The following is a 17,198-nucleotide window of genomic DNA, read 5'->3' as shown; positions in this document are numbered from 1 at the left end:
TTAGCAAATTACATTTATTAGGCAGTCTTCAGTTAGACTTTAGACTTTGCACTTTGCCTACCATTTAAATTAGGCCCTCTTGAGTCTTTTTTCAGTTTAGTCCACATGGGAAAGTGAGCTATCAGAATACTTTCATGATGTGGCCCAACATAAAGCACTATCCTTTTCCAAACTTGAGTCTGAGCTGCAGGCCTCCTTGGTTCATGTTTTGGCTTCAATGAGACTTCACCGGGGTGTATTAAAACATATGCTGTGAACACTTATGTAAGGTTTTTATTTACCTCTTAACTCTCATAAAATAACCTAATAGTCACACACTGAAAATAGTGTTTACACCCCACATCATCAGACTCTCGTGAACGCGCTGCGCGCGCAGTGCTGAGAGCGCGCGTAGAGGCGGTCCGGCTGTCTCAGTTTCTGTTATCGCTTTTTCTGTTGCTACCTTCAGTTAAATAGCGAGGAGACGAGAGCGAGCGGACGGCCGATTCAGGATATCTTTTTCACCTGGGAAAATAATAGCGTATTCAGCATCGACGGCCGCTCGACAGGTAACGTTATCGTATACCAATAACTGCCCTTCGACCGTGTAAGGAAACTGAGTAAATGTCCCGTGGAAGTGCTGTTTTCCAATAAGGAGATGTGTGGGACGTGCCTCTCTTTGTGCCGAAGCAGTCCTCATCGTGGTCATTGGACAAACGTTTCCGAATTCACTAATTTTCCAAGCGGTGCTTTGGTCTTAGCGCTTCAAATGGATTTCTGGTGAAGTCTCCGCAGCCTGTTTGGGAGATTAATGTCAACGGCATTGTTTGCTTATTATTGTTAGCAATTTTGTTCGAGTTGAGGATTCTCGGGCCTCTTGATGTAAATAGTGGCGTCTAATGAGCATGTAGCAGCGGGATGTGCTATTCCGACAGGGTTAATGATGAGTGTTTTCAATCGCGGTCTGACAGCTCTCCGGTAAAAGACAGCCACATGTATATCAGATCCATCAAAAGAATACCGTAGCATTTCATGTCACAAAATGAGCTAGTTTCGAGACGAAACAGGGAGCCCTTAAATTAAAAAATCTTTAAAAGAGTGCCTTTTCAGAATCAAACTGTGGAAATGTTACAATGAAACGCAAATCAATCCGGATTAAGAGAATTTGAAACAGTCGTTGAAAATGGAAGTAATTGCATTTGCCGCAGGCAGCCACGGCCTTAGGGATTCCAATTTTGGTTGGCAAGGGGTGTATAAACAATGCAATTAAATGTTTGACATAGTTCCCTTCCACCGCAAACAATGCAACTAAAGTAGTCGGAATATGGACTGTTCAAGCCATGTCTATCATGCACTCTTAAAAAACACTCCTATGCCCTATGGATCCTACCCTTTACCATGGGGTCCGCCACACGTTAAAAGGATTTTTGACCGGCCTTTACTAAACATTCCAGGCTTGACGAGGAGGGTAAAGGCTTTTATGAGCAGTCCCTTGAGATCAACCATCATCTGAATTCCCCGTTTACATTCAGATATTTGTTTGATGACACAGTTGTAAAAGAACTTCAGATGTCTCTCTCTGAAAAGCTTTTATGTAACTTGAGAGTCTAGAAATAAAAAGCCTTTTGGAGAACCTTCTCACTGTAGATATCATTCATGACTAAACTGTAGATTTTTCCCTTCTAGGCCTACATGAATTAGTCTTTGTTATATCCCAGACATACAATATTCTGAACACCTATGACGAAGGAATCAAGTGCAGTGTGACCACCATACATTCTGATCCATCAGAGTTTAAGGCTTATGGAGGTATATGACAAAGATCTGAGAACCAGATGATTTGAGAACCAGTCGTGATGAGCTTAATCTAGTGGACACCTTCCCTCAGCAAAATACTTGTCTCATGCCTTTCCCTGGAGAGGTGATCCACTATCTTTTAGACCCCAGATCACTCCCTTTCACACATCTCTGCAGACGCTGGGAGAGTTCTCTAAGTAGCACTTTCTTCTCTGATCGTCAGTAAAGCAAACAAAGACTGTCCTTTCAGCATGTGTGTGTGTGTGTGTGTGTGTGTGTGTGTGTGTGTGTGTGGAGGGAGATCTTTAACCTGTAGTATAACCTCTGACCTTTGATAACCCCCCTCCCCCCCGATAGGGCCAGGATGTCCAGTGAGGTGCAGAGAGTGGACGACAGCCCCAGCACCAGTGGGGGCAGCTCTGACATCGAGCAGCGCGAGTCGGCACCTGCCGAGCAGGAGCGCGAACAGGTCCAGCCCAAGAAGAAGGAGACCAAGATCTCCAGCAAAACCGCCGCCAAGCTCTCCACCAGTGCCAAGAGGTAACACACACTACTCTCATTGGGGTAACACGGGGGATTTCAACACACACACACACACACACACACACACACACACACACACTAACACGGGGGAATGCAACACATACATACACATACACACACGCACACACACACACATGGGGGGGAATGCCACACACACACACACACACACACAAGGGGCCTGAGTTCGGCAGCCGTGAAGGTAGTGGAAAGTTAGGTCAAGGCGGAGTCTCTGAAATGGAGGAGACCTCCCCGGTGGAGTGAAATTGAATAAACAAATCACATGCAACCGGTATTACATTATGATCCATCCATCTCTTATTAATTAACCTCGGCCTGACTCTGCCCACTTTGTGCATCTGACCTGGTTCTGGCCACTGTGTGCATGCACCGTCAGCAAAAATACGCTGTCAAATGCACACCCACCGTGTGAAAACGAACAGCGAACAGGTTTCTAAGGAGCACATTAAGCAGCATTCCCGACGGTTTTGAAAACTTGGGCGCCGTCCACGCGATGGCACCGAGCGGACACCCCAACGGTGGGGCTCCCTCACTCACCAACTTCTGCATGTGAACAGTGCCGCGCGCTTAATCCTCCCGTGTCGGGATCAAATGCAGGTTGCATTGTTCACATTGGTTTTGTCACCCCGCAGCATCTGTTGTGCCTCTGAGTTTAGGGGGCTCCGTGCCATGCCATGCGTGCTGGAGCCAGCCCGCTTATTTGAAGTCTGAGGGAGGAGAGCCAAGAACTACAGGCGACGCAGGCCACACTGAGCCTGCCGCACAATGCCGTGCGCGCAGCCGCGCACAGAGCGCTACGTTTAGGGGGATTTTGGACGGCCCCCGTGTCAATCGATTTTCACGGCGTAAACTCGGTCGAAAATAAAGTAGAGCCGCGCTGTCTGTGTAGAGTTCTGCTTCCCTGCGTCCGCCTCTGTGATGGTGGGGTTTCCCTGCCCTGACCTCCCTGCTGTATGTATGCTCTGTGTCCAGCCTTTTTTATGGGAGACGGGGTTTTATGCCGTCGGCTGAGTCAAACCATTGGATCGCACTCTATGTAGATCAGCGTAGAACTTGTTGTTTTCAGGAACACGGTACTGCCGAGCCTTTCAGATCTGAACATGCAGTGCAAAGGTTCACCACTGAGATCTGGATCTTTCTGTGTTGTTTCTTTTGTGTACCTCAACCACACAGTGCTGTGAAGGACTTGTCTGTATATAGTCTTGTCTTGTCTTATAGCCTTACTGACTCAGGCCGTCCGCTTCTTTAAACGGAACTCACAGTGAATATGAGCAGATGACTCTCACTTTTTCAGGTGTCACCGTTGTTCATCTTCTCTTGGGATTAGTCACAACTCTCGAGGCGTATTTATAGCGCAGAGAAAGAAAAAAAATAGAATAGAGGAACAGAATTAACAGTGTGACACGCGAACAAGTATTTTAATCAGCATATGAGAGACTGAGTGTGACATAATGTCCTGACAGAATGTGACACACCAACAGTTTCTACTGAAGACCTAGATAAGAATAACTATTATGCTATGCCATTAATGTGCTTGGAGGAGGATATGGGGAGCTGAATATCTTGATAGGTTGTAAATGTCGCAGTGAACCAAGGTTCTGTTGAAGTGCTGGAAATGGAATTTGAGACATACTCAATTCTATCACAGGAAAGTCAATTACAGCAACAGAAGGAAAATCCTTGAATGAAATTAAGTTATGACTGTCGGTATCAGTCACTGTCTTGTCCTATCATTGGACAGCAGGAGGTACTGAGCAGTAGTCAGAATGTTGTCTTTTGAAACAGATTTCTCTGTTTGAAATGGGTACTTAATAAAGTGGTGTGACCACAGCCAACTATCTTACGTAAGCATAACAAACAGGCTTGCACGAAGCTGACTTCACATGGTGCTTACAAGTCCTTGAATGTGATGTAGCCTAAAGGGTGAAAGCCCTTGTGGATGTTTCTATTTATCTCAATGATAAAACATAGATATTGGATGAGACATTGGCATATGTCAGCGCCGTTATGGGGAAATATTCACTGTTTACAGAGAATGGGAACTATAAGCTTGTCATAATGGATGTAATATGACAGCAGATATACATGTTAGTAGTTGGGCTTGTGATGCGAGTTTAATGTCTTCAAACTTTGTGTTCCAGGATCCAGAAGGAGCTGGCTGAAATCACACTAGACCCTCCACCAAATTGCAGGTAAGCACTGGACTGCTCTCGGTTCCGTAGCGAAGATCCATGGACTATTTTTAATGAGCGTTTGTTTCTCTCTCTCTCTCTCTCTCTCTCTCTCTCTCTCTCTCTGTCTCTGTCTCCTTCTCCCACTCTCTGTCTTTCACACACACACTCTTTTTGTCTCTCAATCCACTCTCCCTCTCTCTCTCTCCCTCTCCCTTTTTTTTTCTCTCTGCGTCCTGCTGGGTTTTGTTGGTCGAACAGCAGTATAATGGTTATTGTGTGTTGATGAGGCTGTCAGGCCTTTGAGGCTGGGGGCACGGTTGAGTGCGAGTGGCAGCGTGCATGTGCGCCGGTGGCAGGGCAGTGTGGGGACTCCCCAGGGGCAGTGGAAAAAAAAGAAGCCAGACCACATTAAGTCAAAGCGGACCCCAAAGTCGACACGGCCATTGATTATCCCTGTGTTTAAATCAGCAGAGTCATTACCAGGGGCCTCGGCGTTCAGCAACAAATTGAGACCGAAAATGGCCGCTAAGAGAGTCATGAAGGGGATTTTCGTTGATTTTTTTTTTTTCAAGGGTCTGCTGAGGACAGGCACTCGTTTTTTCCTTTCCCTCCTCATAAGCCCACCCATACTGTATCTCTTGTATTTGCGTTCAGTTGCTGTTACCAGCTGGTAATGGAGAGAGAAGTTGAGTAATCTCTCTGCTCTCAAGTGTTTTAGCGCAGCTTTTAGGTAAGCGGTTGGGGCAGATACAGGGCTAACAATGGCCATTTTTTTGTGGGAGAACCAAAATGTGAAATGGAAAGATCAATGGCATGGCTGGGTGCGGTGGTTAATAAAGAGACTTATTTGAAAGCATTCACAGACTCACTCATGCAACTTGCAGTGAGTGGCTGAATAAATGACAGCCCTCTAATGAAAACACAGAGAACGAAAAATGTCTGTAGTGGAATACGTGACTGTAGCTACGTCACCACGTCACATTAAATGGCTTTGTCTTCCTCAGAAGCCAGGCTGGTATGTGACAGATTACACAGAGGCATTGGTTAAAAATCAGACACTCGTGCTGTAGAAGTCCCCACCCAGCACACTCATAGAGGAGAACCTCTAAGCATTTCTGTAGACTCTGGTACCAGGAAATGCATGTACTGAAAAGTCTGTCTGACTGTCTGTCTGACTGTCTGTTTTTGGGTGATGGCTCGTCTGCACCCTCCTATTTTCCCTGCATTATTAATCGAAGGGAATGCATTTTAAGTCAGTTGACATTGCCATTGTGCAGTCTGTTGAGAGAAATCGCTAGATGTTGCAGATATCGGTGTGCAGGCGCTCATTGTGTCTGTGTGCTCAACCAGCCTTAATAGGATTTCACCAACAAAGCGTATAAGAGGCACCATTTCGACACTGAATGTCGCTGTTTAAGAATAAATACTGTAGCACTTTATCTGTCGGTTCATTGTGGCTCTTTAAGCTGTTGTGAGAAACGGCTCACAGTTTAGGACATGATGCTGTCAATCAAACCAGACAAACGAGCTTTAAGCTCGCTGGCCCTGATATCCCAGCCCCTGAACAAGTGGGGTGATGCAACGAGACTGAAAGGGCTGCGCTGGGAAAGGGAGGGGAAAGAGAAAATCTGTTTGAGTCTTGAAAAAGCCCCCGATCTCAAAGGGATGTGGAGTGCACCCTAGAAACCAGCCTTGCTGTGTGTGTCCGGTTCAGTTTTCTCCGGCTGACCCGGACAGGCGGCTTGGATCTCGGTTTCTCCAGAGCTGGGCCTCTGGTCTCGGGCCTGTGGTGCACGGAGACATCTCTGCCCCCCCCCCCGCGGCTGATGAGACCCCCACCCCCCTCTTCCCCTTCCCCTTCCCCTTCTCCTGGCCCAGGCGGCGGCAGCAGCGGCTGCCCCCTCCTCTGTGCGGCTCTCCTGGGGGAAGCTGCGAGAGCCGTGGAATCAGGGCCATTTTTCACGTTCTGACCATTAGCTGCAGCAGGGGGGATGGCATTAATATTCATAAGGAGGGGATATTGGGGAAGGGTGTGTGGGTGTGGGTGTGTGTGTGGGAGGGGAGGGGAGGGGGGTGTATATGCTGGATCAGAGAAACCCTTGGGAAATCTTCTTGATCACTATCTGAAGTTGCCATCCAAGAAGATAAAGGGGAAGCGGAGAAATCAGGGCAAATCTCATAGATTGAACTCAAAAAGGAAATTAGGGGGGGACTGGGTGGCTTTGACAAGAACATTTTCATTACCTGTCATAATAGGCCCATGTATGAAGCTTGGCTCAGTTTCAAGGAGAGAGGGCTGATGAATTCCAACTGTGTACGGTTCCAAAGTGTGTCTCATTGTTATACATGTAGTTCAATATCTATGATATTTGTTTATTTTGATATGCAGTGTACAGTAGACTTCTTTCTGATCTCATACATCATAATGAATTATTGTCTTGTTATATCATAATTAGTTTTTGTTCCGAATTAGAAAAGCTTAGCCTGATATTTGTTCTTTCTACCCACTGATCTATAAAGAATACCTTATTCTTTATAGATCAGTGTTTCTACCCTAATCCTTCTCCAACCCACAGTCTTGCTATAACACCTAGACAGCCAGAGGCACATTGAAATGTTGTCCAGAACATTTGATAACTCTTCTTTTTCCTGGGCTGTGGTTAGTACTTTTTCCTGTAAATCACCATATAATGGTGTCCGTTCAGATGTATGTTTGACAGTTAACAAAGCCTTATGTCATTTATCAAAGTTGGTGTGTCTGTGTGTGTTATGAATTCCATTGTTGAAGTGCGCTTGGCTTTAATACATAAAGTCTTGCAAGGATTTTCTCAGCAAAGTGAAGCCATTAGATGAGTGGGTCTCTGAGGAAGATGAGGCCACTGTGATTGACAGAAGTCTAATCCTCCACTGAAGTAGAATCAGGCGACAGAGACTTGGCATAAGAACAAATAGCTCAAAAGTAAACAGCCGTTCCCAAAAATCCATTACCATTTTGGAAGGGCCTCCATCTTTTGGGTTAATGGATTTCTCTGACAGACCAGATAAAGAATAGGCACAGGCAGAGCGAATGAGGAGGTTTCTTGTTATTGTCTATCGTAATTATTTTTGACTGTTGTTTTAAAACACAAGCATCAAGGCAGTGGTCTGTTTGTCACGCTAACAATGGTATTAGCCACAATAGACTAGTTTCTCAATTTTTGTGTTCTTGTGGCATGATGTCACGGTTCTAGCATAATGTGATTTGGGGTGCATCAGTTGATTACTTTAGGAATTTGGAGTGATAAACTGTAGGCAAAGATTATGTATTCTAATCATTATCTGTATTACATTATGCATTAGGGCACCAGAGGCAAGCATTTGAACTGGGATTTACTTTGGCTTCAGGCACATTTTTAAGATGTGAGACGGGGTGAGAGACTGCTTTCTCACAGCACGCCGTCTCATCCCAATATCTCCAGCTCTTCATTGCTGGGGATTGACCCCGGTGGCACGCGCGAGAGATGTGCTTGGAAATCAGATTACACGAATAATCAACACCGTTAAAAAAGGACTTTATCACAATGCTTTTAAGAAAAGAAGAATAACCTCCGTACCCCTCCTTTTATTGCTGTGTTGAGCAGGAGAGCTGACATGGAAAAATTACCGTTTTTATTAGCGGTGCTCTTTAAGATATTTAAGAGTAATGCGATATCCACTCTAGCCAGCGAGCGGGTAAATATTCCTGTCTTTTAAAAGCCGTCCCCGGCCTTTTTTAATTGCCGCCGTGTAACTCTAGCATGTGTGCTCGAGAGGAGAAGTGAAAACGTGTCCTTGACTCGAGCCGTTTCATCTCGGCACGCACAGAGGTAGAGAGGAAGCTGCTGGCGCACGGGGCCCACCGGCGGGCCGTAATTGGCATGGGGGTGTTTTTCATGGCGGAGAGAAGGCGAGATTGCTTCATTAGCTTCCTGTTCTGATAACCGGCTGTGGCTTGACTCTAATAGGAGATCTTAACAGAACGAGCGTGTGATGACAGGCTATGTGTGTGTGTCTGCGTGTGTGTGTGTGTGTGCGTGTGTGTGCGGTGAGTTCACATGGGGGGAAATGGATTGGAGAGCTGAAATAAAACAGAGAGTGGTGCTCTGTTTGGGGAAAAAGTGATTTGAGCACATTTCCAGAGAGGGGCAGCCAGCGCTTCATAGCATTAAAGGTTGTCTATTCCTTTGACCTTTTGACCTCCACTTCTTTCTAATGTGTTACAGAGCTGTCTAATTGGTAAACTCGAGTGTAAGTTGAAGACTCTGATATGGTATGAATATAGAGATATTTTCCCTTAGGTCCTTCTTAGAGCATGACCCTCGGACTCATTTGAGCTTAACTAACTGTATTTTGTTATGCTTACTGTAATTTGACCTTTGCTTGATTTCCTACACACATTGTAAATGTTCTCAGATTTGTCCATGAAACCCTCTCCTCCCCCACACCATAATTTTGCTTTACATGAATAGCCTGATTGTAGCCATTTGTGTGCATTTTAAATTGTGGTATGGTCTGAACGTTGCTCCAGTGGTATTGGAAATTATCTGCCGTTTTTGCACACTTGGAGAAGGTCAGCTATTGTATGAAGCCGGTGGTTATCAGCATGACATTGGAGGGTACATATTCGCAAGCACCATTGTGCTGCTCAAGTGCAGCTGGATGAGGGTAATATCTGCGTTTAATATGGCGCAGAGGACTGTGATCCTCAGTGCGGAGCCCCACGTCTGAGAGAGAGAGAGAAGGTCATACAATATATATGGAAATAGTGATCTGCGGGGTCATTCACTTGTTAGTGTGTGAAGCCAACTTTGAGAAGCAGACCTGCGTATGAACTGTGAACACAAGGAGAGTATAGGGATGCATAGAGCAGTCTGTCAGGAACTTGACAGCTTTAAGCACTTGATTAGATCTCCCCTCCAAAATTTGGTTCCATATAAAAAAGATATCATCTATTAGTCGTGCCTTGAAACCACAATCGCAAATTTCAGTGAGTTATTCACGGAGGGGAAATTGCTCTTTATGCGCACCACGAACAAAGCAGACATTTTTAAAGCGCTCCTCGATGTTTGATTCGTGCGTAGGTGTGCCTGTGTTGAGTTTCTCCCCTCCCTGGCACTGTTTATCTTTAAAGGATTTACTCTAATGAACCCCCCCCCATTCCCACCCCCACCCACCCTCCCCAAGTGCAAGCAGCTTGAGAAATCCATTCCCTGGTGAGGAGCAGTTTCACTGCTGGGGTTAAAGGGGGCTCCCAGGCCCTGCCTGCGCACATAGAACAGTTTTGAGGTCTTGAACAGATGGCCCAGAAGCCACATCCCATACCACAGAGCAGAAGGTTTCACTCGTGCACGGGGACTTTCACCTCAATGCGAGCCACCTGTTAGCATCATTGAAGAGTCACCCAAATTGAAACTGTTTAACTGGAGTTGGTCCAAAGAACTGAAGTAAATGTGTCACTGAAGTACAGTTTAACAACTTGTATAATATCTAACTTTGCATTATACTCATGGCATTACTATATACAGTCGGAGATTATGGACAGACATTTATTCAAGGTTAAGTGCCATGTTCAAGGGCACAACAGTGGCAGCTGGGAATCAAGCGTACGTCTTTCTGTCTAGCCCGGGTCCTTAGCTACTACGCCAACACCACCACTGCTGATGGAGAGAAGGATGTTGCTGCAGACGAAGGGCTGTTTGCAGGAGGAACATCTGGGGCCATTTTTATTTTTACTGTTTCCTCTCTGACAAATTGCCAATAAGTCTCTTGTGTGCTTTTTGGAAAATATGCTTTGATGAGTTTGTCACTCGGTGTAGGCTTTCTGAAAAGAATCCAGCCGTGCCACAGCCCACACCCACCGTGTGAACCAAATAAAAATGAGGGCAAAATCCCTGCCAAATAAATCTATACTCATTCACACTTAGAATGACTTTGTGTACACTCTGCGTACGTGCTGCATCACTGTTTGAGGTCCGTCAATTTTTGTTTGGGAACTAAACCGAGTGTAGTTATAGCGCTCCGCTCATGATGAGCAATAATCACCAGACACCAATCATGCGCTTCACTGGAGACGGGCAGCATGCACTCCTGGACTGGGCCAACACTGTCCCCCACAGCCGTGAATGTTCTGGTTTCCAGTGTGTACGTCTGGCCACTGTCATTTCTGTCTGTTATGTTGAGTTGTGAGACTGTCTACCGGGCATTTGTATCATACACCAGGGATGATGTTAGAAGGCTGTTATTAATGTTTGTCTCAAAAGTTAACCTAAGGGCCTGTCTGCTTGGCTGTCCACTGTTAACTGCTTCAGAAGTTATTCTGGCCACGGAGACACAGAAGGCCTTTGCCATGTGGGGGGTGGCCGGGGCATATGGTCAGTGTTGCCGGGCAACGTTTAGTCCTGGCATGTACTCTAAACTATTGACTTACCATTTAGCCAGAGGTCAGTGCTTGTCAGGTCCAAACACAGGCCACAGGGGCAGCATGGATCTTCTGCCTGCTGCTGTCTCTGCTCTTCTCTGAGGCTGTGAAGGGTGCCACCTCCCCCCTCACATACACACACACACACACACACACACACACACACACATATACACACATTCTCTCACTCATCATCATCACTCTCCATCTCTCTCTTTCTCTCTCTCTCTCTCTCACACACACACTCACTCACATGCGCACACACGACTGTCAATGGCCATGAAAGAACCCCTTGAGTCAGGGGTGCTGAAAGTGGCCTTCTTTTGTCTCGCCATGGGTCACTCTTTTGGGAACCTCTCAGAGTGTGTGTTAAACTACCTGCAGTACAGTATACATGTGTGGTTGATGAAACACTCCTCGTTTTGTCATTACTATTAAAACTTGAAATGTTATTATAATTAAATAGAATAAATTTGTGTCTGTCTGTCTGTCTGTCTGTGTGCATACAGAAGTAGGCCTGTCTGTCATAATGATTGTTAAAGAATGTCATGGTAGAATTCAGTACATGGTCACATCACATATTGTCCAGAAATGCCCATAACTAAGGACTACTTGACTGTCAGTGTCCATACATTTGAGATTTTGCCCAACATCTATAAAAATAATAGAATGATATGAAAATAAACTTAATTCAGCTGTGTTTATTTGATTCTGCATTTTTAATTATTCAATCGTTCACATTCTTTTAAAAAGTATACTACGTGATGATTTGAAGTCGACGATTTAAAAGCAATGTTTTCATCAGTGGTTGTTTTTGGTTTTCCATTTACCCGGAGTTCAAGTTCGTCTTTGTTGAGGGAGTGATGAGCATTGCTGGTCTGTCAAGGAGATGTGAGCTCACCATCAGTAACAAGATGCCTGTAATTGCCACAAGCTCACTTGCATCATACAGAGTGAAAATAAATATGTGCTCATTCATATGACACTGTTAATATCGGTTGCCGTTTTCAACGTTTTCTGCACAAAGACAGACCACTAATAAAGAGCATGGGCTCCCTAGGGCGAAGAGGAAAAGGAAGAGTGGTGTTTGTAACGGAGGCTCAAACAACTACAGGGGAAAACGGATGAAATCAAAGATACCTGCTATTTGTTCATGCTGTGAAAGGATTTTTGAGTGCTTTTTGGGATATTCTGTTAGTCTTTGTCCTTTGTCAAGTCCTGGCAATTACCAGACTATGTTTGGATTTCGACTTCAACTGAACCATTGGTTTCATTGATGGGGTGTTTTATCATATTTGCTATTTCTTTGTTTGTGTATACAGACAGCTAACATGGGTCCCATCACCATTTATTTTAGCCCCAGGAAATGTACTGAAGAATAGTGTCTGAGCACTCAGCTATTATCTAATTTGTGAGCAAACTGTTTCAGTATTTTGTCTCTGGGTCATACAGTGAATTGAGTCAGGGCTGTGTGTGTGTATGGTCTTTGTTTTTGGTTGAATGAATATATGAATATTGGTGTGTGTGTGTGAGGAGAAAGAGAGGTGGCAAGTTCAGTGCTTTGTTGTAGACCTCTATTTTTGTTTCCATGCAGCTGTGTGTGTGTGTGTGTGTGTGTGTATGTGCGCACGCGTGCATCTATGTGGCAGTGCTTTCACATGATGTGTTTGTTCTGTGACTGAGAACATGCACACTAATTACATGATCTCTGGGACATTGCACAGTGTCACAGGCCTCCCGAGCTGGCTGTTGTTCCAAACGGTCCTTGGCACACGTCCAGCAAGGATGTCCCTGTCAGCCGCATAGTAATGAGGGACCATGGGGGAGGGAGCAGCCTAAATATGGCTTTTATCACCAGGGAATTATGCAGATGTGGCTAGTGTCTCATTTAGAACCATCATTAGACGGCACAAAAAAATGGGCCTGGTGAAAAGCTTTGTGTGAATAGGGTTTTAAATAGGGGTTTATGTTTTTGCACGTTTATTCCATGTAAATCCTGTCTGTGAAATGACACTGGGCGATTATTCATAAGCAGCTCCCTCCAGACCAAGGCAAATGCAACAACGAGGAAGTTCCGCTGACGTGAAAACCAGAGAACTAGCAGTTGCTTGGTTATTTAGTCTATTGGCATTTCATTCAGATTATTTTTGTAGAATGACTGGGACTGTTTGTGCAGATGTACTCGATATGATGTTGTGCGGAACATTTTTCTGTGAACATGATGAGATATGTTAAGTCACGGGGTTGATGACTAATTGTATGCTTCTGTTTTTGGTCGTCAGCGCTGGCCCCAAAGGTGACAACATCTATGAGTGGAGGTCCACCATCCTGGGACCTCCAGGTTCCGTCTATGAGGGAGGCGTCTTCTTCCTGGACATTGCCTTCACTCCCGACTACCCCTTCAAGCCACCTAAGGTGAGACGATGTCCATGGAGGTGTAACTATTTCTGCTTAACAGAGATGTGTTATGTACTGTGTATATGTTTGTGTCAGACCAATTAAATCCTCACAAAATATGCTTAGTGTGCTGTGGTCTCATAGGTTCCACCATCATTTTCATTTAACTCCTGGTGACCTCCCCTGACAATGACTAATGTAATTTTTAGTTGGTTGTTCATTTTGAGTCATGGGTATCACCTTTCTTCACCTATATGGTTCTAATTACAACAAGGCCAAAATTCTTCTAGCATTCTACTAAAATAATGTCCTAAATCCATTGTAGTTTTCTGTGGGAGATTTACCGTCAGCAGTGGTGTTTTCACGTGGGCACTATGCTGCCAACCTTCTAAATCCTTGGAAGTTTCCTTCCATCCCACCTAGATCCAAATAAACTACTAAAATAATCAAATCAATAAGTTTGTTCTTCCAGGTTAAAGGTCAGGCTTTTATATGATGATACCTACCTGTGTGAGAGAATACAGATACATCTGTTATAGCTTCGGATTTGCTTTCATTGTTTTTTTTTTAGAATGATTGAGAATGTTGTCGAAAATAGCTCCTCTTTTTTTTCTTCAAGAAGAGAAAGGAACTATTCTGGTACCAATTAGAATGCTGTAGGTTTAATGTGTCCAAAGAATGCCAGTGCCCATTAAAAGTTTCCGCAGGAAGGTCAGGGTCATTCCGCCACATGGAAGCGTCTGGTTGGAGGAAGTCAGTTTCAGATGTCAAAGACACACACATTCTGTCTCACACACTCTCACACACACACACAGGCACTCTCGTACACAGATGTTGTGCTTTTGTTTCATGTGAAAGCTGCTTAGTGAATGTCCTGTCTCTGTGCGATATTGGTACCAGAACACGTTTCATGATAATTGTTTTCTTGAGAAACCAAGCTGCCACCTAGCTGTGGTTGGGCAAACATCAACTTTACAGGGGGAAAAAAGGAAAAAAATATCTGTGGCTCTAATCAGTGTTTACGTTGTTATTGTCCAAGGGCCAGTGTGTCTGCTGATTTTTATTCCAGCTAAACTGCAAATCCTCCCAATAAAACTAATCAGATATTTGAAGACTGATTAGTTATTTAAAAGAATGGGATCGGATGTGCGCCTTTCTTCCTGAAACAAAAAACCTTACGACATCGATAGAAACTGACTCAATTAAACCACCATCACCAGGTTTAGGATGACGCTTGACTCAATACATTTCGTACACACACACACTTAAGTCTATGAAAAGAAGAGGAATGCCGGTGCAACGCAGATGTCTGATGAAGGACTCTGATGAAGACGTTTGTAATGTCGAAATGTTAGTCAATGTTTTGCACCTTTTAAATAAATACAAAAGAAGACATCTGCGTTGCACCGACATTCCTCTTCTTTTCATATACTTCTGTCTTGGCCTGGTTGCACCAGATTGTCGCACAACTGCAGAAGAGCGGAGAACTTTCCTTTGTTTGCTGACACACTTAAGTCTCTTTGGATCGAAGTGTCTGCTAAATACCACAACCATAACTATCTTGATGCTTAATGACGCCATATCCTTTTTTTAAGGTAACATTCCGTACAAGGATCTACCACTGTAATATCAACAGCCAGGGGGTGATCTGCTTGGACATCCTGAAGGACAACTGGAGTCCAGCCCTCACCATCTCCAAGGTGCTGCTGTCCATCTGTTCCCTGCTCACAGACTGCAACCCAGGTGAGAGATTTTAAGGGGTGTCACGGTAGGCTGACCTCTAGAATTTTCCAGCAGTATAACCCTCGGCCAAAGCTGTTAAAAAGGCTATAAAACAAATTGTATTATTTCCATATAAATGACACAGAATCTTTAAATGGAGTATTGTATAATTCTCTAGGAATCGTGTGGTCTTGAATGCTTGGTCACACACATGTGGTAAAAAGTGGTATTACAAGACATACCAACATTTTATATTTTTTACTAAATTAAAAAAATCTATATTTACAAAATCCCAATTTGCTGCATAGCACTTTTAACACACAAGAATGACTAAAAGAAGTCAGCAGTGAATCTATTTTTGTGCATTGTTTGCACGAAGCCGTAGCCTGCCAGATGCACACTCTTTTTATTTTTTTTTTAAAGTAAAGCATCAGCAGCACAATTTTAATGTAATCGCTGTCACATAATAAAAAACTGTTCAGTACATTCCTAATGAAGTGCATTAGATAAATGTGTGTATAGATAAATAGGGTACGCCTAGGCGTTAGGCCAAGCCTTGTGTCTTTATTGGTCAGCACATAAATGTGTTGTAGCTGTTGTCTCACAGAGAAAACGGCTTATCTGGGCATTTTTTGCTGACTGTGATACCAGGACCATAAAACAAAGGGACGCATTTCATTGACTGCGAGTGCCCAGTAATCATATCAAAAAGTAGTTATCACAACTCAACGTTTGATTTTTCTGACTGTTTAAGTTTTCTGATAAAAAAATATGTTCCCCTCTCTTTCTCCTGTTTTCAGCTGACCCTCTCGTCGGAAGCATCGCCACACAGTATTTAACAAACAGAACCGAACACGACAGAATAGCGAAACAGTGGACAAAGAGATATGCCACATAGATCTCTCCTGATGGCCCTTTTGCGGCTCTCTCCTCCTCACCCCAACTCTCTGTCCCCTCACCTCACCCCCACCCCACCCCGTACCTTTCTACCTCTGTTCCCTCTTGGTCAAAGCACACTCACCAGGTGCGGCCACCAACCCTGGCCTCTTCCCTTTGTCCTTTGTTGACCTTTCTGTGAAGAGAACTGTTTTTGTTCCTTGTTGACTTGAAAGCTTCTTTTTATACAAAGAGTTGTTTGGGATTTTATTTTCCGATTATCTGAATGTTGGAGTTACCCTAGGAAGGGAAGGGGGAAACAAACAAACAAACAAAAATAATGATTTGCCCTCAATTTAATGTATGTATATCTTTTTTGCTTTTTTTAAAGTGTACTTTGTAAAATTTTCTGTTTATTTACGATAAAAAAGGTCTAATATTAATCCAGAAACAAATGTTTTTTATTTGTCATGACAATTATGAATTACATTACATTGGCATCAGTTCTACCAGTGTTTGTAATGCACCAATTGGGCCAATCTAACCCAAGTGGACACACTGGTGTTCACTGGAGGCATTTTCATAATAGCACAGATTTAATCACACAAAAAGAGTGCCCCCACTCAGTATACACAACTCACACCGGGAAATCTTACAAAGTGCACACATGTAGGTGGCTGGAACAAGTGCAGACTATATTTTACTTCTGCCATAGTCTTTTTTATGTTTTGAAATAGAGTTCTTTGCATGTACAAGGATGAACAGGTATTTCCAGCAATTTCGTGCTTTTTTTTTATTTTGTTTTGTATGTATTTTTAAACACGCTGTTAAAGCAGCCAGCAGAGGTAGGCTAGACCTACCTGTTGGCAAAAATGACCATGTACAGTACATATTAGCTACATGCCATCTCTGACTTGGCAGAGGGGTTGTGCACTTGCTTTACTAAAAACACCCAATAAAACACTGTGGTTGAACTGTATTGTGTATTTTTGTGTGCATTTCCTAGTCTATTTAGAATTAAAATTGTTGCCAATGATTTGCATCTCTTTACTCGCCACGTCCAGGTCATTTCATTATTTATGGAATAATGGAAGGAATGGAATTCTGCCAAACAGTGCCATCGTTAGATATGGGCATTCGGGGCTATAGCCCCAGATGTTTGGGTTTTTTAATTAACCCCGGATCTCTCACAAAACTTATTTTTAAGAAGCAAATAACACAGAATCTAGCCTAGTTTATATTCTGATCATGCATTT

At 43.9% G+C, this 17,198-nt stretch overlaps 1 protein-coding gene across 1 annotated transcript; it reads left to right on the top strand.

Moving 5' to 3' along the window:
• Positions 1-393: 393 nt before the first annotated feature.
• Positions 394-16,921, top strand: LOC134082775 (ubiquitin-conjugating enzyme E2 E2). Its single transcript, XM_062538737.1, has 6 exons — positions 394-548; positions 2,134-2,316; positions 4,479-4,529; positions 13,230-13,362; positions 14,940-15,087; positions 15,867-16,921. The coding sequence occupies exons 2-6, from the start codon at positions 2,141-2,143 to the stop codon at positions 15,962-15,964; spliced, it is 606 nt and encodes a 201-aa protein (XP_062394721.1). The 5' UTR covers positions 394-548; positions 2,134-2,140; the 3' UTR covers positions 15,965-16,921.
• Positions 16,922-17,198: the final 277 nt, after the last annotated feature.

This window comes from Sardina pilchardus, chromosome 6 (genome assembly GCF_963854185.1).
Source record: "Sardina pilchardus chromosome 6, fSarPil1.1, whole genome shotgun sequence".
NCBI lineage: Eukaryota > Metazoa > Chordata > Actinopteri > Clupeiformes > Clupeidae > Sardina > Sardina pilchardus.
Note: the sequence above shows the minus strand (reverse complement) of the source record. Positions and strands in the feature narration are given on the sequence as shown.

Bases quoted from the DNA above. Each gene is read 5' to 3' on its own strand.
- LOC134082775 (XM_062538737.1), top strand. From the start codon at position 2,141: ATGTCCAGTGAGGTGCAGAGAGTGGACGACAGCCCCAGCACCAGTGGG. The intron at 2,317-4,478 runs GTAACACACACT...TTTGTGTTCCAG, and splicing joins CTCTCCACCAGTGCCAAGAG to GATCCAGAAGGAGCTGGCTG. The intron at 13,363-14,939 runs GTGAGACGATGT...CCTTTTTTTAAG, and splicing joins ACCCCTTCAAGCCACCTAAG to GTAACATTCCGTACAAGGAT.